At 51.4% G+C, this 23,146-nt stretch overlaps 1 protein-coding gene across 1 annotated transcript; it reads right to left on the reverse strand.

Annotated features, from left to right (window-relative positions):
* Positions 1-4,332: 4,332 nt before the first annotated feature.
* SPATA3 (spermatogenesis associated 3) lies at positions 4,333-23,097 on the reverse strand. Its single transcript, XM_058701771.1, has 6 exons — positions 22,634-23,097; positions 18,853-19,027; positions 16,571-16,713; positions 11,343-11,449; positions 9,743-10,019; positions 4,333-4,519 (listed from the first exon to the last, which is right to left on the reverse strand). Exons 1-3 carry the CDS (start codon positions 22,968-22,970, stop codon positions 16,608-16,610), a joined length of 618 nt encoding a protein of 205 aa, XP_058557754.1. The 5' UTR covers positions 22,971-23,097; the 3' UTR covers positions 4,333-4,519; positions 9,743-10,019; positions 11,343-11,449; positions 16,571-16,607.
* Positions 23,098-23,146: the final 49 nt, after the last annotated feature.

Raw genomic sequence — 23,146 nt, forward strand, 5'->3', positions numbered from 1 at the left:
CTCTCCTGGATTTCTGGCCCTAGGGGAGTACTTTCCCACCATAGCTGGCTGCTGTGCAGCGAGAATTGAACATCACATGTCCCAACCCTAGAAGGCCAGCCTGACTCATTTCTGTGTTCATTACAGGCTGTGGAAGTAATGATAATGAAGTCTGACCTTGGAGCAGCAAATACACAGAGAGAGGGGGACAGGGCAAGTCTGAAGAGGGTATGGGGGGCTCTGGTAATCAGAGGAGAGTGGCATTGAGAAGGAATCTTCAGCAAAAACGTACGTATCTTTAGGGATGTTCATTGTAGCACTGTTTCAAAAAGTGAATGATTGGAGAAACTTCTTTATCCATCAGCAGGTGAACTGCCACAAGAGGAAAAGCTCATAGTGAGAACCCACCTGTGTTCATCGTCTTCCCAGCATTATATGCTTCCTGAACTAAAATCAGCTAATTTTCATTCAGATATTCTGCCTTTCCTCAGGCAGCCTACTCAGGGGAAGCTAACCTCAGCCCAACCTGCGGCTGGGCCCGGGGTGGCCTAAGTCAATCAACACATGCCTTTGGTACCAATCATCGGTGGTCATGTGACCCAACGCCGTTCAATTAGAGTGAATCAAAGGACTCTCGCTTGGAATGCTGGGAAGGGCACCTGCTTGTGGGCACTCCTGCTGGATGGCTCTAGGCAATGCAACAATTTCTTTCTACCCTCTAAGGGTTTGTTTGGTTTTTTTTTTGGTTGAGACTGAGAATTAAACACCTAAGGCCAGTCAGCAGGAGAAAGGCACACAAATTTATATAAATTTTATGTGACCTGGGAACTCGTAAGGGAATGAAGACCCAAAGAAATGGTGAAAACGACTTACTCCTCCGTTAGGTTGAACAAGGCGAGGCAACCGTGGAAAAATTACTAGGCTACGTGGGGAGGCTAAAGGAAGATGAGTATCTTGAAGAGGCCTGTTTGTGTAGAATTCCCCAGGTCTCAGCTGCTTGTCCTTGATAAGTGTTGCTTTCCTCCTGGTACAGGGAGGGCATCTTTCTCATGGGATTTGTTAATCTCTGGCTTTCAGAAAGAAAGGGGGAGATTAGAATGCCCTTTCTAGATCTGCTCTTATTAAAGTGCTTTTAGCTCAACCCTTAGGCCAAAGTGGCGTCTTGTGGGATGGCGTAACCGGCCACCCTTTGGGGTCTCATTTGAGCAATTCTGGAGCAGTCGTCTGATGGGACATCATGCAGCTGCTAAAACCGAGCGATTGGAAAGATTGCCATGAGAAATGAAAAGAACGGGTATCAAATCTATGGTACGAAATCCTGTATAACCAGGGGGGGAAATGTCTATTTTAATCAAGTGGTCTCTTGGTTTGGGGGGGGGGGGGTTAGAAGAGGTCGTGGGAGGAGAGAGGAATCCTGTTTTCCTCAGTTGTCTCGGCTTGAATCCCGCCTGAGGCCTGAGGGAGGAGAGGGCACCCCTCCTCCAGGGAGAGCTGCTGCAGGAGGAGAGGCTCCCAGGGGACCTGGCAGGAGGTGAAGCCTGAGGCACTGGAGAAGGGGCCTTATGTACAGATACAAAGACAAGACTTAAAATACCCAGTCTTACTGACACAACAGCCATCCCTGTGGGGATCTGTCCCTCTGAGAAGGGGCTGAGACCACACACAACCTCAGGGTTCTACGGGCTGAAAGGAGCAGGAGGCCTCAGGGCCCCAGGAGAGGGGAAAGTTTGCTCCTCTGGAGGCTTGTCTAGCTCCCTGGATTCGAGCTTCCGGTGGGCAACAATTCTGTCTTGTTGTTGGGTCCCAGTCACCCGGGACTAACGTGGGTATCGGCGCAAGACTGTACTGAATGAAGGAGGCAAGGCCAAGTGGGGGAGGGGCCCAGAAAGCAAAAGGAGGGGGCTTTCCACCTGCATGCCCCCAGGGAGGTGAGGCCCAGAGAAACTGGGCCCCCCTGGCCTTTTGTCGTCAAGCCTGACTTCAGCTGGGAGTTCTGCTTTCTGGTTGTTTCAGACATTTCTCCTTTCAATGTAAATATTATTTTTAAGGAGCCTCCAGCCCAAGGCAGTCTTGGTCAGCTTAACCGCTCTCTGTGGGAATACGCAACTTTAAAGTGTTTGAAAAGAATCTGCTTCTGAGGAATTTGCATTTCCAGAAAGCTTTCAATAGAGGGCCAAGCGATGGAGCCTGTGAATAAGGGCTTTCTGTGTTTGCTGCTCCATGTGAACAGTACAGGAGGGATAAGAGAAAGGAGGCACATTGCATTCCCCCCACCCCCCCACCCCAGCAGCTGCGGCTGAGGGGGTGGGGGAAGGCTCTTTGCCAAGAACCAGTGAGGATTCTGGGATGTCTGTGTTGAGTCATCTCTTCCCTGCAGGTTTCCAGGGAGCTGGTTTGCATGAGGTAAACTCGCGACCTGATTCCCAATTCCAAGGGCCACTGTTCCTTGCTCTGCAGCCTTCTCTTGCCTCAAGGATGTGGCCTGGTGGGGAGGGGGAGGGTAGTCCTGAGTGGGAGAGGGGGAGTGTTGGGGCAGAGCCCGGCTGTTTGGGCGCTGATGTAGAATTCAGTCCCACACTCACATGGGCTCCTTTTCCAGCCCTTCTCCCTTCATTTGGGACCAGTGGCTGCTTGGGCAGTCAGAAGACCTCCCTGTGTGGTTTGCTAATGCTCCCTTTGGCCCCACCCCTCGTTCATCTTCGTTCTCTGAAGAAGCTGAGAAAGTGGTTTGTCTTCACTCTCTGGGCTGAGAAAAAAAGCCTTGAGAAGGAAGGTCACTTTAAAGCCCCACCCACCAAGAGTCGGCCATAGGCTTCCTGCCCCCAGCTTGAGAGTCCCCCAATTCTGGGTTCTCGGCTCACTCCGGGAAGCTCCCCCTAGAGGTCACAGTGACAAGGAAGGGGCGTTCACCAACACTCCTTCCCACTCCTACCCCTCCCCACAGGAGTCCTTCCCCTGTGGCCTGTGGTCAGTCTGTTGGGTGTGTGGGTCCTCTTGGATGGACACAGACTAGCAGAGTGCCAGAGGAGCCCCGTGGCACCGTGAGGGTGTTGACCCAATTCTTAGCGTGGGGCCTGTGACTGTACTTGGCTCCAAAGAGCTGAGGGGTCCAGATGTGTAACTTTGAAGCCCTTTGAAGTCACTTGACGTGCATGGGACATCATTTCAGGAGAGCTTATTCTTTTTTGAAAATTATTTTTCTTTTTTGTTTTTTGTTTTTTGTTTTTAATTTTTTTAATGTTTATTTATTTTTGAGACAGAGAGAGACAGAGCATGAATGGGGAGGGTCAGAGAGAGAGGGAGACACAGAATTCAAAGCAGGCTCCAGGCTCTGAGCTGTCAACCCAGAGCCCCACGGGGGGCTCGAACCCACAGACCACGAGATCCTGACCTGAGCCGAAGTCGGACGCTTAACTGACTGAGCCACCCAGGCGCCCCTGAAAATTATTTTTCAAAGTTTTTAAATTTATTTTTGAGGGAGAGAGAGAGAGAGGAGGGGAAGCGAGCCCAATTTGGGGCTCAAACTCACAAACCATAAGATCATGACATGAGCTGAAGTCGGACGCTCAGCCCACTGAGCCACCCAGGTGTCCTTTTTTTTTGTTTTGTTTTGTTTTTAAATTTTTTTAACGTTTATTTATTTTTGAGACAGAGAGAGACAGAGCATGAATGGGGGAGGGTCAGAGAGAGGGAGACACAGAATCTGAAACAGGCTCCAGGCTCTGAGCTGTCAGCACAGAGCCCGACGCGGGGCTTGAACTCACAGACCGCGAGATCATGACCTGAGCCGAAGTCGGCCGCTTAACCGACTGAGCCACCCAGGCGTACCATAAGCAGGTGTCCTTTTTTTTTTAAGTTTTTAATTTACCTTTTAAAGCAATCTCTACACCCAAAGTGGGGCTCGAACTCATGACCCAGAGATCTAGAGTTGTGTGCTCTTCTGACTGAGCCAGCCAGGGGCCCCTCAGGTGAGCTCATTCTAAGACCAGCCTATACACTAGACCAAGAAAAGCCCTTGCTTTTATTTCTGACATTAACCAAACAGGGTAATAAAATGGACAACACACTAATCGAACAAAAGAGCCTCCATATGTGGCTTCCTTCCCCTAGAAAAATGTTACCCTATACACTACTCTTTCTTCTTCTCTCCCCATTCCTTCTTTTTTCTCTCCCTCTCTGCTTCACTCTCTCCCTTTCTTTCAATCCATACAAAATATTGACTCTCTCTGTATGCCAGCCACTGGCATTGCCAGGAACTGGCAGTATACTTGTGAACAATAAAGAGATCCTTGGCCGGCACATCTTCCAGGCTAGAGGCAGGACACAGGCAATAACAACACCATAAGCAATAAGTGAATTTTACAGTGTTTTATAGAGGACTGAGGGTCATGGGAATAGAATAAGTGGGGGTTTGCACTTCTAAGCAGCTGGTCAGGGTGGACCTCATTGAGAACATGACATTTGAGCAGAAACTCGAAGGCAAATGCAGAGAAAGAAAAACATCTTTCCCCCTGCCCATCCAAGTTCTTGGCTGGGGCTTCTGTAACAACAACAAACCCCCCCCCCCCCAGATTAATAAGAGAAAAGCATGCAGACTTATTTAAGTTTTATGTGATGTAGAAGATTTTATAAGGAAATCTAGACCTGAAGAAGTGGTTATACCTGAGCCTTTCAATGCCAGGTTGATGAAGAATGAAAAGTTGTAGGAAAATGCGATAGGACAGCTGTCTTGGAGATAAGGCTTATTATTTTTTTTCTTGTAGGTATAGAGAAGCCATCTCTCACCTGAGGGTCTATGACCTACTTGAGGGGAAGGTCACAGAGTCCTTCCTGCACCTGCTGTTTTTCAAATTCCTTCGGCTCAGATAGCCATGCGCTATGGAGAAGAGCGTGCCAGGCACAGAAACCAGCCAGCACAAAGGCCTAGTGCCTGGCTCTGGGGAGACACAGCAAGGAGGTCTCCCTAGCTGGAGCGCAGTAGGTGGGGCATAACAGGACATTCGGTCAGAGAGGGAGGGGCCTTGGAAAGACCTCAACTGGAGGATTTTTAAAACACTTTAAAGAATATATTTTTATAAAAATGTTTATTTTTGAGAGTGAGAGGGAAAGCGGGCATGAGCAGGGGAGGGGTGGGGGGGGGTTGCGGAGACAGAGAATCTGAAGTAGGCTCTGTACTGTCAGCACAGAACCCAACATGGGGCTCGAAGCCACGAATCATGAGATCATGACCTGAGCCGAAATCAAGAGTCAGGCAGCCAGCCGGGCGCCCCAAAGTGTCTCTTCTTGACCTAATTGTAGCCAGGCTTATCTGGCCCAGACCTGGGCCTGCTTCATCTGGTTTTAGTGGGAATCCTGCTGGGTCAGTTTACAGAATCCTTGGTATCTAACTATCCTTGATATCTGATCAAAATCCTCACCTATCCCTCTCAATATCTTTCACCCTGGCTTGCCTACAGCAAGAATCCTGTCGAGTTGGTTAAGCCAGAATTGCCCCTTACCCTATGTTTCCTCTTAGTAATTTTCTACCCATTGACCCCACCCTGCTCCTTGACTATAAATCCCCCCTTGTCCCTATGTTCAGAACGGAGCTCAGTTCTACACTGAGGTCCCTCTTGCCCTATTGCAATGTTTCCAGAATAAAACGTGCCCTCACTGCTTTAACTTCTGTCTGGCTCTGGTCCTCTTGCAACACAAAAGTAGAGTGAAGAAGACGATAAACTCAGCGTGAACCAATCACACGGGTTCCACAGTGATCAGCTCACGGCCACCTTGTTTCATCCGTATCTCCATTTCCCGTGTCCCCCATCATTTCATCCGTAAGTATTTCTATGTGTATCTCTGAGGAGGACGTCTTTGAAGCTGAACATAAAGTCATTTTCACACCTACAAATTTACAATAATTCCTTACTGTAATTAAATATCCCGTCCTTAGGTCATTAGAGGGTGTTTTGCGGAGGGATAATGTGCTCTAATTTACTTCCTTAAATGGTCAGATTGTGTGGTATACTCTGGCACAGGAGGGTCAGATGGCACAGCCACTTTGGGAGTGTGGCAGTTTCTTTCCAGGTTAACCATGGGCCTACCTTTGGACCCAGGAATTTCATTCCTAGGTATACACCAAAGAGAAAGGGAAACTTTAGCCCACCAAAAGAATCACACAAACATATTCGTAGCAACTTTATTTTAAAATCCCCAAACTGGAGGGGCGCCTGGGTGACTCTGTCGGTTGAGCGTCCGACTTCAGCTCAAGGTCATGATCTCGCAGTTTGTGAGTTTGAGCCCCGCGTCGGGCTTTGTGCTGACAGCTCAGAGCCTGGAGCTTGCTTCGGATTCTGTGTCTCCCTCTCTCTCTGCCCCTCCCCCGCTCATGCTCTCTCTGTCTCTCTCTCTCTCTGTCATAAATAAATGAACACTAAAAAAAAATTTTTTTTTAAAAATCTCCAAACTGGAAACCATCTGAATGCCCATTAATGGGCAAGGAGATAAACACATTGTGGCATGGTCACACATGGAAATACCCAGAAAGAGAAAGGAATAGATTATTGATATATACAAGACTATGAATCAGGTTCAAAACATTGAGCAAAGGAAGCCTGATACAAGTGTGTGTGCTGGTTGATTCCACTTATATGAGTTTCCAGAACAGGCAAAACTATGTGTCTGTCGGTGGGTGTAGAAATCAAACCCGTGGTTGTCTTGGGTGAAAGGGACATGAATATTGACTAGAGAGGGGCTGGTAGATGGGGAGACTTGGGGGTAAAGTTTGAAGACAGAAGAGTATCAGGGAGATGTGCGGTGATTCAATCCCCGCCAGCACTGAAGCCTACTTGGAATTCGAGGTCATAAATTTAGAGTAATTCCAGGAGGCATGGTTGTATTTGACCAAGTCCCGCTGGACGTGCACCAGAGATGGAGAACTGGTTTTTGAACCAGGATGTGGTTTTGCTAAGTGAGTAAGAGGAAGAAAGTGGGCAAATCGGTTCCTAAGCCCACTAGAACAAGAAGACTTTCCTTTTGCTTCTTCCCACAGAGAAAGCAACACCCCCCCACCATACGCGCGAAACACAAATCCCCCCGAAGTGCAACGTAGACCCCAAAAGTTCCTCCAACCCACTTCAGCTGGTCAGCTCTGCCCAGCTCCAGGGGCTCGCCTGGGGGGCCTGCTGGGCTCTTTGAGCTACAGTAGCTGTGGGATTCTTCCACACGCACTACCTCCTTCAAGATCCCTTATCAGCTCATCAAAACACCTCCTACCACATCTGCAGAATAGAGCACCAGAGGGTAAATCTAAATCCCAGTGGCATTCTGCAGCCGACTTCAATCCACACAGGCGTCCCGGGTATCCTCGGATTTCCCAGAACAAGGTACAAGCAGCTCACCCTTGACCACTAGAGGTGGGCAGGCAAGAGAAAGGCAGAAAAAGTGGAAGAGGGAGGAAGAGAAAGGTAAAAAAGAGAACACAATCCCAGGGGTTCAGCATCTTCATGGAGCTGGCCCACCCAGACCTTTCATCCTGAGTCTAATGCAAGACAAGCCGATTGTCCAATTCATCCATTTTATGTACTCCTTTTTTTAATGTTTATTTTTGAGAGAGAGAGAGAGAGAGAGAGAGAGAGAGCGTGCACACAAGTGGGGGAGGGGCAGAGAGCGAGAGGGGGAGACACAGTATCCGAAGCAGGCTCCAGGCTCCGAGCTGTCAGCGCAGAGCCTGATGTGGGGCTCGAACCCACGAACTGTGAGATGATGACCTGAGCCGAAGTCAGATGCTCAACTACTGATCCTCCCTGGTGCCCCTATTTTATGTTCTTCTTAAGTGGGATCAGTCGCCCCGGACTCGAACAGAACTCCTTAGCTCTCAACCTCCTGGAGGAGTTTGAGCCTGGATCCCTTGCTTCAGCCCTGCAGCTAAGACCAACTGGCCTTCTTCCTTGGATACTTCCCTCCTTGGCAGCCAACAATGCAACACTCCCAGTAAGGAGGTACCTTAAGACTTCTTAGCCCCAGTCCTTTTGTCAGCTCATGGCTCAGTTCCCTGACTTTGGCCAGGAACGTACCATGAATCGTTCACAAGGGCACTTTGCCAACTCAAATTCCTGCTCCGAGTCTCCATGACTGGCTGTGTGAGGTGTCGTGAGAGTATAGTATCTGCATGTTATTAATGTGTATGCTGTCGCTGCCTATACCCAGGAGCGCTGGCTGGGGAGAAAAGGTCTTCCAGAATCTTCCAGTGAAGCCAGAACTTGCAGCAGCAGCGTGAAAAGCTGTCTTACCTCTATGGGCTACCAGCAGCCACAGGCCTGATTTACTGCCCTGCCAAACATAGCATTGAGCCTGGGACCTCAGAGGAGATGGAAGGGGCTGCCCTTGGGTGTTCCACCTCAGTTTTACGACTGGACTTGTCATTTTAGTTCCCTGCATCCTGCTTACTCATTCTACCTGTAGCCCACCAGGTTTTGTGGCCAGTGGGAGAGTGGTTGTCCTCGGGAGGGTAGGGTGGGAAGGAGGAGGACCAGAGAAGTATCTGAAAAGCTCGGGACCTTTCAGTTGGTCCTAGCACCTGGCGCCAGTTAGCTGGGTGGGCCAGATGGGCAGCTGCAGGGGGCTCGGGCAGCCTGGACTTGGCTCTTCACCTCTTGTAGCCTCTTCCGGTGTACTTCTTCCGCCCTCAGAAGGACTGCTCCAGCGGGATAAGACCCGACTTTCTCCGGAATAGCCAGTCTGTGGTCTAGAGACCACAGTCAGAGCCAAGGTCTGAATCTAGCCTGGTGAAGATGCCAGACCCACAGGCCCAGCCTCAGCCAGGCTGTCCCCAAACTCACAGCCACGGTAGCCTTAGTTCTCGCACTGTGGTCAGAAGTATACTTGGCCACGCTTCTTTCTAGCTCTCCTCTTCCCTCTCCAAAGCACCTGTTGGGGCTGTTGCTCGAAATTGGTGGTAATTAAAATAGTTCAATCCAACGATCACTGTAAGCCACTCTGAATGCAATGGCCTAACCCAAATCTCAGCTTATCAAAAAATGGTCCCAGTGGGGGCAGGCTTATTCATTCATGAGATTCTATTATGTGCCAGGAAGGATTGGAGAGAGGAAAAACAGCTGGTGTCTGCCTCCAGGACCTAACAAATAGAGGGAAGAGGGTATGTCCTACAGGAAATACCAACAGAACAGAACATACCAACATCCCCCCATTACTTGGGGGATGCTTGGCATGTGACCTTTCATCATGCATGGTTTCCGCTCTTCGAGAGTGATGCCTATGGTCCGTGACCAGTACCGTGAGACCCAATGCAAGGGCAGTGTACTACCAGAGTATCCACGGATGAGCCCTGGTGGCGGTGCTTGCCAAAGAGAATGCTATTGACATTTTGGGTGGGATAACTCTTTGTTGTGTGGGACTGTCCTGTGCTTTGCATTCTCAGCCTTCATCACTAACAGCCTATAGTATCCCCCAGTCAGGATGACAGCCAGTCACATTTCCCGCAGGTGGGAGGGTGGGACTGCCCAGGTCACCACTGCCCTGAGGAATCCAAATACCATGGGTCCGTGGCTCAAGGCAACTGTGAATTCTCGACTCCTAGCGACTCAGGCATTCATCCTGGTGAAATGGCGGCCGTGGAGGGGGAGGGGGCAGCGGTGGAGGGGGAGGGGGCAGCGGTGGAGGGCAGCACTAGAGCTCTGGTCACAGGCTCAAAACCATCTGGAGTGTAAAGCTGTGGTTTTTAGCTGCTTGGCATGGGTTCCCACTTCTTTGGGTAACAGGTTACCAAAATTATCATTTGGCCTCTTCCCTGCCGTCAGTCCTCAGACCTTCCGTGGGGTTGACCCTCAGTTCCAAAGGTGGTTGTAGCCTGGCCAGTCAGAGCGTTGCCTTCCCCTGGGCAGAGCATGGGTTCCAGGAGGGACACAGGACCTGATCGGAGGCTGGTCAGAGCCCTTCTGCTGCTGGGAAACAGACCACCTTCCCTGCCAGACTTGACCTTCAGAGGCTGGGGGGCTGTTGCTGCTGCAGCCGTCAGGCCCCCTGCCTGAAGATAGGTGACCCTGCAAACACAGAAACAGGTTTGGGGGCACGGTCTGCACCCCTGGAACCAGCCACATCTGCGCTGGAATTTCCCTCTTGATGGGAGCCAATACATCCCCGTCTTGTTCAGGTCAGGTTGGGTGAGGTTGTCCGACGGGGACAACGAAAAGGGACTGATTAATATGCTGGGAAAAGGAGCTGAGTGTCTTCAGTCAGAGGAGCCAGGCCGACCAGGGGCCCCAGTCCTCGACACCAGATCTATGCCCCCTTCATGCTGACCCTCAGGACAGGACTATAGCTGACCCTGCCCCAGCCTGGAAGTCTGCATTCTTCTTGGGGGGGCTGCTTCCCAGAGGAGGTGACTCTCAGTCCAGGGGTAGGGACCCTCTCCCAGCCTATCAGTCAGTGCCTGTTTAGGAAAGGAAATCCCGGGATGGAGGGGTGACGAGTGGGCTGCGGGGTTCCTCAGAACTGGCCCAGCCCACCTGGCCCAGTCCCGCCTTCCCTGTTACAGGTAGGGTGGCTCCCTGCCCGCTCACATCCCCTGGTCATTACTGAGGGCTTCAGTGCATTCTGGACTCCCAAGTGCAGCCATCTGCCTTCTTTGCCTGGGAGCTTCATCTCTGGAGCAGAGGAAAGTCCTGGCAGAAAGAACCATCTCCCTTCCAGCAGCCCTTAACTGAGGACCAATGGGACGGGTGTCTAAACATCCAGCTTTCCTGCTTCCAGTGGGATTACTCTGAGGTATATGGTCTGTCTCCCATCGTTGCCCCAGCAGAACTGGGTAGGCCTCAGTTGTCCTCAGGGGCCACCGCACCTGAATGGAATGTCATCTCTTCCCTGTTTCACACCCCTCTCTCGTACTCCCACTTTGAACTGAGACCTCTGCCTCAGCTGCTCAAGCCCCACCAGCCTCTGGCGGGTGTGGCTAAGTCCTCCGAGAGAGCACAAGACTGCAAGTGGTGACTGGCCCTGACCCCGCGTGTCCCCCATCACAGGTGAAGCTAAATGAAGCCACCTCCCAGAGACAGAGTGTCCCCAGGCACAGGGCCCCTGTTCCCCAAGGTGCAGGCCTGGAAGGGGGCCAGCACATTCCTCCTGTTCCCCTAACCGGGATTACCACTGGACGGAAGTGCAGTTGACTGTGTTAGGTATTGAATTAAGTTCTAGAATTCTTGTTTTTAGGTTGGGAAAATCAGAAACAGTTTGCTCTGAATGTGCAGAGAAAGTTGCCCTCCCCCCACCCCCCACCATTGGGTCTGTGGCCCCAGCAGGAAACTGCAGGATCCCACCCTCATTGCCTGGGGCTCTCAAAGTCATCCCAAACCCATCTCCCAACACACTTGCCAAGTCGAACTTTGTGTCTCTGGGTAAAACACACTCATGAAACAGAATTTTTTTTTTTTTGTTCTATTTTGGTGACAAGAGAGATCCTTGATGGAAACTGGATCTGTAAGAAAAATGAGGATAGAGCCATTAGCTTGGACAATATTCCATGACCTTGGAATTTTGGTGGCTTCCCAGTTTTACCACCCCATGGGTGAAGGTTCAGCAGCTAAGATCCTCTTGTGGAAAAATAAATGATTTAGGATTCAAATTTCTGTCATTGTCTTGTCAACTAGTTTCATCTAAACACAGCCACTTAGAGCCTGGTGTTCCCTTTAGGCTATAACGCACTTATGCAAAGTTCTTGGCAGGTACTTGGCTCAGTCAACATTGGCGCCTTCTTTTCCTGTCCCTTCTCCCAGGGCTCCCAGCAGCTACGATAGAGCCTCATGGCCCCCAAGCTGGATTGTGGCAATGAATTTTACTATGCTCAGTGCCCAAAAGGAGAGGGGAAACAGCCCTTTGCTTGTAGTGTCTCATCATTCTTGGAGGGATGCTAAGAGAGGGGCTTCCCATGCTTTAAGAAGGAGGATTCTAGAAACACCTTTTCCCAGAGAGGAGGCTTTGTCACTGTCATTAGATGGTTCTATAGTCTATGGACTAAGAAGGACACCAAACTCTCTATTTCCCTTCCACAGTGTCTAATTGCTGAGCCTATGGAACCCAGGATGACTCAGTGTACCCCCCATGCACACACACACACACACACACACACACACACACACCGACTTTCATATAACCTCAGGGTCGCTTTCAGTGGCTAAAGCACTTGTCCAAGCCAACAGATCCGCATTGGGAGTTCATTCTGCGCTTGGCTCCCATATCACCTTCTAAAAACATTCCTACCTATTGTAGTGGGTGCTTTCCCTTAGGAAAGGGAAGCACATGTCTGTCTGTCCACACTCCGTGGACAAGCAGAAAGGTAGCGGCAGGGTCCTTATGATCAGAGGTCCCAGCCCTGCTCAGCCCCTTCCACTGAGATTCTTGTCTCCTTGCTGCCTTTCCCTACCTGTGGACACCACTTGTTGACCTGAACCTATCTGTTCTGCTTATCTCTGAGAACTTACAGGGACCCTGCATACTTGCCTAGACCCAGAGCAGACCCACAGTAGGTGTCTTCTCCATAGGCACCTTCCTTCACTAGCAGACTTCTAAACGACCTCTTCCTGGCCTCAGTTCCTGGCTCTCTACTCCATTTATGCCTTCTCCCCGAGTCATCTTAGCCACTGCCTGTGGCTGTATATCTCAGCTATTTCTAATCACTCCTACGCTTAGAGCTAAGACTGGGCTTTTCCGCTGACTTCCATATATCCATCTGCCTATGTGACATGCCCATTTGGTTGTCCAATATCTTAACAGTAACAACGAACAGAACTCTTGATTACTGCCCCCTCCTGTGCCTTGTGCCTCTGGCAATGGCACCTCAAGGACTCCTTGAGGCTTCCTTTCCCTCATCGCTTCATTCAATCTATCAGCAAGACTTGCTGGTTCTATATCCGTAAGAGCCATCACCCTGTTCCAAGTGTCATCTTTGCCTGCCTGGAGTAGTGCAAACAACTCCGATCTCGTCCTCCTCCCCCCTTTCCATTCTCTATTCGACAGGACCTGCAATTATTTTGAAATCTAAATCAGCAGCTTGAGAGACTTCCCTCTGAGGGGAGGATGAATGAACGAGTATATGTAAAGGACCCGGAACAGTGCCTGCACACAGGAAGTGCTATATAAGAATTTGCTCTTGCCCTGCTTCTGGGGCTTCCAACCCATCTGGAACACAAGAGAAATCTTCGAGGCCCTGCCTGACCTTGGTCCCTCCAGTGGCATCTTGGCTTCAGCCATACTGGCCTCTTGTCTGGCCCCCAAAACGTGTGAGGCTCCTTCCTGCCTCAGGACTATTGAATTTGCTATTCTGTCTGTAAGAACACAGACATATTTGCATAGCCTGGCTCTTTCTGGCATGTGTGCTTCAGTTCAGAGAAGCCTTTACAGACCAGCCTGTTCCCAGGAGCACCCCCCCCCCCCGCCCCGATCATTCTGACCTTCTCTGTTCTTTATCAGATCAACTTTATGTCTCTATTTCCTTCATAACATTTGCCACACAATCAAGAGATCTTGTTTATTCGTTAACTTGTCAATTGTCTGTCTGTGCCCTCTAGAATGCAGGCTCCACCAGGGGAGGGCTTTTGTCCATCTTGGTTTACTCCTATCGCACAGGGTACATACCCAAGGAATATTTAATGAATGAATGCATTATTTAATTAATGAACACTCTTTCCCCCCATCTGCACTCTGCCTTCTAGCTTGGATGTCAGGTAAGCATTTGTGTCTCCCTGTGAATTATTATCCCCTGTTCCCCTCTCTTGGGGGCCTTGACCAGCCTAGATGCACTGACTTTACCAGACCTCAAAGTCCCAAGCCTAGCCGTCGGCTGTTGGTGGACCTTGGTGTCATCAAGTCTCACCATACCCGGTGTGGTGCTGGGCACATGGTCAGTACTGACATGTCACAGCCGTGCTGCCCCACTTGCCTGTTGACAGAGTTCACAGGGGCTCTTGTGGGGGACAGTGGGAAGTCAGAGTGGGAGACACTGTGCTTGACTAGTGTCCAGGAATTGTCACTGCAGCCTCTAGGCTTCTAGAAAGGCCTCTCCTGCCCCCTGCTGGTGGTGCCATAATCAGACCCTCAGACTCACAGTGTCTACTCAATGATGGGATATGACCCTGTAGCACAGGCTCGGACAGAAGCAGGTCTGGAAGAAGCTCGACCTGCTGAGGTCGGTTAAAACGCATTTCAAGTACCCCAATGCCATCCCAGTGCTGGAACAGTAATTTGACAAAAGCAGTGGGTTACGTGCAGAAAGGCCACCTCATCATGGCTGTGGGGTCTGGGAAGGACCCTGTCTCAGGCCACTCAGGGTGGGTGGCACAGCCTCCCTCTCCCTCAAGGGAAACCAGAGTGGTCGCGGGACAGCTCCGTGCAGAGAGAGGACCAGCATGTCCCTGGTCCCCGGACCAGCCTGTCAGGTTGGAGACCTGTCCCTGGGCTGGTTTCGTCTGGCCCCGAGAAAGCTGCACCCTAGCCCTGCATCCAGGCACCGGGCCCACCCTGAGAGGACATAAGGAGTTACCCCTCGGAGCAGAAGAAAGCTGGGTGAAGTTCGTGCACTGCGTGCGTTTCTAAGTGACGTCCGCGATATAGGGCCCACCAGCCACTTGAACCCCCACCCCCAACACACTCGGGGCTTCAGTCTCTGGGGTCTTGTTGACTCTGCCACTGATTCACTCTCAGGCCCTGGGGGAGTGACCTCCTCCAGACCCGGGGCGGGTTTCCATTCCTCTCCCGTCCTCTCCATTTCCCCCTCCCGGCCACCTTCTCTTCCCCTCCTTGCCATCAACCATCTCCTTCCTCCCCTCCCTGCACCCTCCGCGCAGAGCTCAGCACTGTGTGAACTGCAGTATATACGATGCTTCACATTAAGTAACTGGAGTCCTTGCCATTCCTGGGGTCTCTCAACTCCGGTTAAAGTGGAAGACAGCGTCTCAGTGTGGCGCTGCCTGTCTCAACATCTAACACCTGTCCTTGGAGCACACAGGGCACTGCCTTGAAAGTGGAGGCTTTCTCAGGTATCCTTATCGGCCAGAATTCCATGACATTTTGGATGTATATTTACTGTGTAGTCTTTTTATGGAAAGGGATAGGATTTTCCATTTATGGCCAGAACTAAATTTCCCTTGAAAATAAATGCGTGGAAGTTAAAAAGAAAGCTAATTAAAAAAAAAAAAAAAGAGTAAGTGATATTACAGATGTTAACCCAGTGAGAGGGATACTATCATTACCTCCATTTAACAAAAAGAAAAATGAGGTGTCAGGAATTAAGGAACTTGTCCCAGGCTCCAGAGATCCTGGGTGTGGAATGGGATCTGACGTTAAACTTGCGTGCCTCGAGGGACAGAACCCAAGCTGACACCGTGGGCCCTGTTGTAAGGAGCCTCTAGAACAAAACGGCTCAAGGGCATTCTTCAGACTGCCGGTCACCATCTACCCATCCCCTGTGACCCGCCTGGCATGTCTGAACATCCCCTCAGTGCATCCTCAAAACCATCGCCCTTGGAGGCCGTCACTAGTCCCCCTACGTTAGCCATGGCGTGGCTCTCACAGAAGTTAAGTGATGCGTCCCCTAAGACCCAGCCACCAGGGAGCAGAGTCAGACCTGGGACCTACTCCAAAGCCTGCATGTTTCCAACCACCCCCATGGTGGTAGGGGTAACAAGACCCGCCACCTGGCCACCTTATCTTACATTCCAATAATCTTGAGAAGAAGGCCCCACGGTCTTCCCTGTTTCTAGATGGGGAAATAGAGCCTCCTGGTGGCTCTGGAATTTCATGAAACTTAAGGTGCGTCCACAATAGTCCCTTGATCAGGCAGCAGAGCCCCTGAGCAGCTGGTGAGTTTACTGTCTGGGTCGGGCTTTTGAGATACTTTGAGCATCTGTTCCCACCTCGTGCCCTGCTGTGGCCACTCCCTGTCCATTCTGGGGCCGGCGGAGTTCTGGGGGTGGGTGGAGAAGCTGCCATTACCACCCGACCAGCATTAGCAGGCGTTCACTGCAATGGGGACTTGGCACTGGGGACAACTGTGGGTGCTCCTGGTGCCCACCCAGATCCCCACCAGCTCTGTGGTGTAACTCACGCACCAAAGCTCCCCTGGGGTCGAGCTGAAGCGGGGACTCCCCGCTGAGACCTCCTCCTCGCTCTACTCTTTCCTCTGTCCTCTTACCTCCCTCACTCCCTTTTTCCTCCACAAATCCTGTGCACCCAAATCCCTGTTTCAGGCTCTGCCCCTAGGAGCCTGGCTAGGAACCTCTGCTCCACGTCTCCCACTTCCTCCTGTCTGGTATCCCAGGCCAGTGGGGGTTGGGGGAACCTTGGTTTGACAATCCCAGTAATGGGTCTGGCATTGTCCAAGAGCTTCGGGGCTGCTTGACAAAGCCAGGTGACCTTGAATCCAGGAAGAGTCCCTCGGTTCTTAAGCTTTCCCCGAGAGGCTGGGGGCTTGGTCCACCCATAAATTCCCCCTTTATTCAGAGAAGGAGAGACACTCCCTCGGCCCGGTCCTGCAGGGACGGTGGCTCGGTGGCTTGAGGACCAGCTCTGCAAGGGGGAGCGGGCACAGAGGGGGTCCACGTACCTGCCGGGCCGCGGGCCTGGGGTTTGTTCACAAGGATTCAGTGATGTAACAGGCAGCCCCCAGGGCTCCCAGAGCCACAGCGGCAGGCCCGAGAGCTTGGAGCACGTGAATTACGATGAGTGGAGTGTTTTCTTGCAGGTTCTCTGTAGAGCGAAACAGAAAGCCCACAGGTTGGGGGAAGCTGGGACTCTAGGGCCCTCTACAGGCAGAGAAAGCAGAAATCGTAGGGTGGCCTCAGGATTTCAGGAACGCCTTCTCCCCGTGACCGAGCCTCCTCTCAGGGGGACACAATTCCGCCCACCCCTTCCAATAAATCCCTGTCGCGAGAGTCCCTGCGTCTGAGGATGGGCTAGCCTGGGGTGCCAGCTCCCCGGGACACCCAGGGAGCAGGGTACGAAGGCGGCGAAGGCTGCGGCGTGCCAGGCCCCGTGCCAAGCATCTCACACCCAGCATCTTCCTCAAGCCTGACAACCACCATGTGAAGCGGGTTGTGTCACGTGACTCCATTTTGGAGGTGAGGAATCCAAGGAAACAACATATGACGCCCACCACACAGGCGAGGAAAACAGATGATCACGCTCCCGAGGAAGGCTTTGACAAAATGCAGTATCCGTGTTGACATCAATCCTACTGAAGTAGAGAACCTTATTCAACGTGACTGTGTGTTTCAGGCCAAGGTCTCACATTCCACTGCACCGAGAGGTGTCACGATGATGGATGCTGGTGCTAGAATTTGAGCGGAAGCAAGACTGACATGTCTTACCCCAGCCTGACTGGATCTCTGCCCCTTCCCCTCACTTGCCTAATTCTGAGCCTTTTACCTTTCCCTCTGCCACCTAGGATGCTCTGTCTTTTCATCTTAAGCCACAGAGGATCCCAAGACCCTTTTTGACTCAGCTCAGATGCCAATGACACTGCAAAGTCTCCCTGGACGCTGATTTAGGAGCGAGCGCTCTTTTCCTGAAGCTCTTAGAACATCTCTAGGACAGACGTCACTTTCCGGCTTGCATCTGAGATCCTAAGGCCCATGTCTCAGCTTACCATGTAGACGGTACGGTTTTTAAGGGTAAAGTTCCCTGTTCTGGTTTTCCTCACAGGGCTTAGTATTCTATCCAGAACAGGTTTTCCCGCTTGTTGGTTTTAAAGTGATACGAATCCGTGGCTTGGCTTAGCACCAGATGGATAGGAATACTAAGTGCGTGGGAGGAAAGTCAGTAAAGGGGAGTGGTGGGCAGATCATTCCTCGACGGGGACTTGACTTACCAGGTTGTATTTTTGGCTTTACGCATGTTCTCCCAACACACCTGGGTATCCGTTTGCTTCTCGTATGTCTGAGAGATGGTGCTTTTCAAGGATGGACAGGAGAGGGGATTTGGTGGTGGAGACACCAGCCAAGAGGAGGAGCAGGATGAGGGTGAGGGGTGGGTAGGCTCTGCTTCTGGGTTAGGGGTGTGAGATCCCCAAGTGGGAAGCCGCTTCGTGGACATCGGGTGAGACCCTGAATACAGGTGCAACTACTCTGGGGCCCAGAACTGGGGGCAGATGATGAGGGCTCCCCTCCAACCAGCCCTTGCACAGAGCCCTGCACCACTGGGCAGGGGGACTGACATGTTCAGTCCAGTTTTCTGCACAGGGGTCTTCCCATGAGGGGTGGCTTTCTCCTGATGGCTCCGTGGAAGAGGAAAGGAAGGCCAGGTACCGTGGAAGACTCTACGGGAGGCTGCCCCGCCTGGGGGCATGTCTCCTGTGGAGCTGCCGGAAGTAGCTGGAAACCGCTGAAGGAGTGGGGATCTTGCTATTACCAAGGGCACGTGTGAGATGCAATCAGCATCTGTCACTAAAGTCTGGGGGGTAGTGCAGATGCGGGTCAAGAACCAGAAGCTCTCAGCTGTGGTATGGGCCAGAGAAGGCGGCCAATCGCCAAACACAGCATTTAATCACAAAGCTCTGGGTGACAGGGGATTTACTAAGGGCTGTGAGGGCATAGACTCTGAGGAAGCAGTGGGCCTATGGAGAAAAGAAAAACGTGCCTCCCAAAGAAGCCATTTTCAGTAAGGAAGAAAATTGGCACCCCTCCGTGCAGGTGGGGTACCCTGGGGGTGTGGGTCTGGTCAGAAAGGGCAGGGTGCCAAACCCCAGGAACTGGCCACCCCGGGAGAGGCTTCCTTTCTGCCTGGGCTTCCCAAGAAGAAGTTACCCATGGCTGCTACTATGGTCCGGGGCAGAGCCTGACCCCAGGAATTGTGTGCCCTGAGTGTCCAGCCCCCCACGCGCTCCAGAACCTGTAGAAAGTGAGGAGGCTTGGAAATCCTCTTCCTGGCATGGTCGGCCAGGGTAGAGGAAGGAGGACATCAAAGATGCGGCTGTGACACAGGCCCAGACGACGCCAGCAAGCAGAGCTTCCGGGGCAAGCAGAACAGGAACAGAAGGCCTGCGGCCCCGCACGAGTCAGAGACCCTGGATGGACAGAGAAGGAGACAGATGAGGGACCCCCTGCCTCCAGGAGGCCAGCGGGAGCCAGGGAGACACAGGAGAGAGAGCAAGGGAAGCTGGTTGTTTTAGGGACCGGAGCTCCCTGGGGATTGCAAAATCATGCCGTTAACAGCTCACACCCGAGCAATGCTTCCTCCCTCCCCTCGTCATTATCCTCTCGTCTGTCAGGACAACCCTGCCGGGTGGAATACCGCCATTCTCAGTTTGCAAATAGGGAAACAGAGGCTCAGAGAATATATGGGCTGTGCCCTTATAACAAGTAGACTCAAGAAGTAGGTTTCGGCTCAGGGTTGCTAACTCATTCGGCGCTCCTTCGACAGACTTCACGGGAACGGACGGCAGCAGGGGACCGTCCGCTCGGCAAGAGGGGGCATCTGACATTGGTCCAAGGTCCATTTGCCCGGGGTTCACTGACTTATCCAGAAGCCAGCTGCTGCTCTGATTTATGGTCCTTGAGACGCCTCCCCAAACTTGTCTCCCATGTGTCCCCTGCCAAGGATCCCAGCGGAACTCGGAGATGCTGTGCTGTTACCCAAGGGGACTTCTGGGTGGATAACTCCCTCCTCGTGCAGTGACTTCAATCCTGGCTTCTTGACCGAGCTACAGGTTCTTCTGACCAAAGCTCGGCCAGCGGTCCACCGGGCAGACTCAGCACCCTTCCTGCTTAGACCCGCCCACAACAGATACTTTTTCTGGAATGGGGAAGGAAGGGACTCTAAAGGCAACACTGGTCTTTTTTCTCTGTTAAAACAATTTTTTTAATAGGCTTTTAATTCCTGTACATGACATTTACCCCTTAAAGTTTTCAGTGGTTTCGGTCAATCAACAAAGGTGTACAACCATCATTACTGTCTAATTCCAGAACATTTTCATCTGTCCCCCAAGGAAGCCCCATAACCATTGAGCAGGCACTGCCTTTCCCCACTGCCCCCGGTTCCTGGCAAGAAATTTGCCTATTCTGTACCTTTCATAAATGGAATCACACATGTGGGCTTTTGGGGGAGTAGCTTCTCTCACTTAGCCTAATGTCTTTGAGGTTTACCCGTGTGGCAGCACGTGTCAATATGTCAGATAGTATTTCATTGTATGGATACCCCTCACGTTGTTTATCCATTCATCAGGTGGTTGATATTGAGTTTTTTCCCCCCACTTCTCGACTATTATTACTGAAGCTGCTGTGAACATTCACGTACAAGTTTTTGTGTGGATGTTGTGTTTTTAATTCTCCTGGGTATGTACCTGGGAGTGGAATTGCTGGGTCACATGGTAACTTCACTTTTTTTTTTTTTTTTTTAAGTTTACTGATTTATTTTGAGAGACAGAGAGCATGAGCTGGGAGACAGGCAGAGAGGGAGGGAGAGAGAAGGAGAGAATCCCAAGCAGGCTCCATGCTGTCAGTGCAGAGCCCAACGCAGGGCTCGATCTCATGACCATGAGATGGTGACCTGAGCTGAAATCAAGAGTCGGTTGCTCAACTGACTGAGCCCCCCGGGTGCCCCGGTCCATCTTTCGATTATAGCCATTTTAGTGGAAGACTTGTACCTTCCTGAACTACAATGTTTTCTGCATACAAAGAGATTTGGATTTTATTTTATTTTATTTTTATTTATTTATTTATTTATTTATTTATTTATTTTTTAATTTATTTTTGGGACAGAGAGAGACAGAGCATGAACAGGGGAGGGGCAGAGAGAGAGGGAGACACAGAATCGGAAACAGGCTCCAGGCTCCGAGCCATCAGCCCAGAGCCTGACGCGGGGCTCGAACTCACGGAGCGCGAGATCGTGACCTGGCTGAAGTCGGACGCTTAACCGACTGCGCCACCCAGGCGCCCCGAGATTTGGATTTTAGAAAATGGCACCCTTTATTTAAATAAAGGCCTTTGTCCCTTATCGCCAACATTGTTTCCCACTCCGGTTCAAAGGGAGAAAATTCCTCTGGCAGAAGAAGTGTAGGGAGTCCACTGTAACCGCTGACAGATCATCACTGTTTCCTGCTCGGCCTTCTCAATAAGCAGAATCCTTTCCCCAGGGGTGAGCCACATGCATTCATCAAAAGATTTGGGGATGGAAAATTTTGCTTTCTACAGATACCGGTTCTGAAGGCCATAATCCAGAAATGTTTATGTCCGTGGTTGATGATCACAATACACATGATACATCACACTTATAACTATTTCTACATGTTAAAAATGAATTGATTCTTAGCCATGGAAATAGGATTGTTGTCACAGTGGTATGTTGGATCTGGCTCTCTCACTAAACCCCACATTTTTTTTTTTTTTTTTTTTGTATCCACACCATCGCAGAGGAATAAGCTGCAGCCCAGAGAGCGTGGCCTGCTCAGGACCATAGAGCCACCGGCACTGGCTCACGGTGAATTCAATAAAATCCCAGAGAAGGGTGTTCTTCCTCCTGGGGAAACCACCGGACTCTTGGGACCAGAAGGTCGATCAATGTCACAGTGAAGAGCAAGGGTATTGGAATCAGAGTAGATGGAGGCTGCCCTCTCCCCGCTACTACTGCTTGCTTGAGAGTGTGTGGTTTGATTTCTTTGAGCCTCAGTTTCTCCATCTATAAAAGGGAGAAGAGGATAACAGTAGCTCCTTTATAGGACCGTCAAACAGGAAGGTTAACATAGACAGCTGAGCCGAATGCTGGGTTAATACCCAGTGGCGAGAGTTAGTTATTACCACTATTAGCAAAAGTATGAACCAGCCCGTCTCCTGAACGCCACTCGAATTCCCTCTACACAATCCAAGGTTCATTCGGACCCTGGCTACCCAAGAAGACGGGGGGACCACTTTTCCTAGACAGCCATTCCATTTTCAGACAGAACTAATCGTCGGAAATGTCTTCTTCGTGTTGAGCAGAAATCTGCCTGTCTACGGTGTCTTCCACAGGGAAGGCCGCCAGATTTAGCAAATAAAAATGCAGAATGCCCATGCCATGTTAGGACACACACTAAAAAATTATTTGTCTGTCCGAAATTCAAATTTTACTGGGTGTCCTGTATTTTATTCAGCAACCCTACTCCTGGGCGCTTAGTCAGACGTCGGAGGGCAACACGGAGCAAGTGTGCTCCCGACATTCACTTGACAGATTTCCTCCGATGCCTTCAACCAAACCTCATACGTCAAATGGTTCTTGCTTCCCTGCCCTCTCATCCCCCACTAACCCGCACTATCTCTTTTGGACTGGATTGGGAAGCATCTTTTACAGCACACAAGGATAGTCCGACGAGGGCAGAGTATGACCACCTCCCTCGTCCTAAACCGTATATTTCTGTTAACGCATCTTTGGTTTTTATTTTTGAGCAGCCGCACGGCACTCCTGACTCCTGTTGAGCTAGTATCGTGGCAGAGCCAAGGCAAATGTCGTCGACATGTACGCGTGGCTGCCTTCTTCATTGAGGCTCAGGGTGGTGGGGAATGGCGAGATCCAGGAATCCTAGTCTCTTGGGTAAACACGAAACCCCAAACCCGCACATCCCACAAGCACAGGTCCAGGATACGTGTCAACCAACGCCACGACCCGAAATGAGCCAGCCTCTGGGGAACCCTGTGCCCACCTGATTTCCTGGATCGAGAGGATGCTTTTGTGGTAGGGTCCGGAGGCAACTGGCCCAGGGCCGGTGCAGGGGCCCCGGCTGAGGGTCTGCTTTCTGGAGCTGGGAGAGCCTGGGGTGCCGGCTGCTGGGGGATGGATCCAGAGCTGGGCTGCGGGGTGGATCCAGGGCTGGGCCGAGGGGTGGACTCCGAGCTGGCGTGCTGGGGTGTGGACTCCGAGCTGGCTTGCTGGGGTGTGGACTCCGAGCTGGCTTGCTGGGGTGTGGACTCCGAGCTGGCGTGCTGGGGTGTGGAGCTGCGGCGTCTGGACTCTGGCTTCTTCTTTTTGCCCTTCCTCATGGTGGGTTCTGTTCACCTACATGTGGACCTACATGGAGCTGCCTAATCTTCCGGCTCCCTCCTGGAAGGGGGCCATTTGCCCCTGCCCTGGGGGAAGGCTCTGCGGACCTCAGCCCCGCAGAGAACAGTCACCTACAGCCCTCCTGTGAGGTCACAAAAGCCAGGGGGGCTCCTGT

Source organism: Neofelis nebulosa, chromosome 2 (assembly GCF_028018385.1).
Source record: "Neofelis nebulosa isolate mNeoNeb1 chromosome 2, mNeoNeb1.pri, whole genome shotgun sequence".
NCBI lineage: Eukaryota > Metazoa > Chordata > Mammalia > Carnivora > Felidae > Neofelis > Neofelis nebulosa.

Coding starts and splice junctions, on each gene's coding strand:
- SPATA3 (XM_058701771.1), bottom strand. CDS start 22,970: ATGAGGAAGGGCAAAAAGAAGAAGCCAGAGTCCAGACGCCGCAGCTCC. Junction 19,028..22,633: donor CTCTCGATCCAGGAAATCAG/GTGGGCACAGGG, acceptor CTGTCCATCCAG/GGTCTCTGACTCGTGCGGGG. Junction 16,714..18,852: donor AGCCTCCTCACTTTCTACAG/GTTCTGGAGCGC, acceptor TTCGCTCTACAG/AGAACCTGCAAGAAAACACT.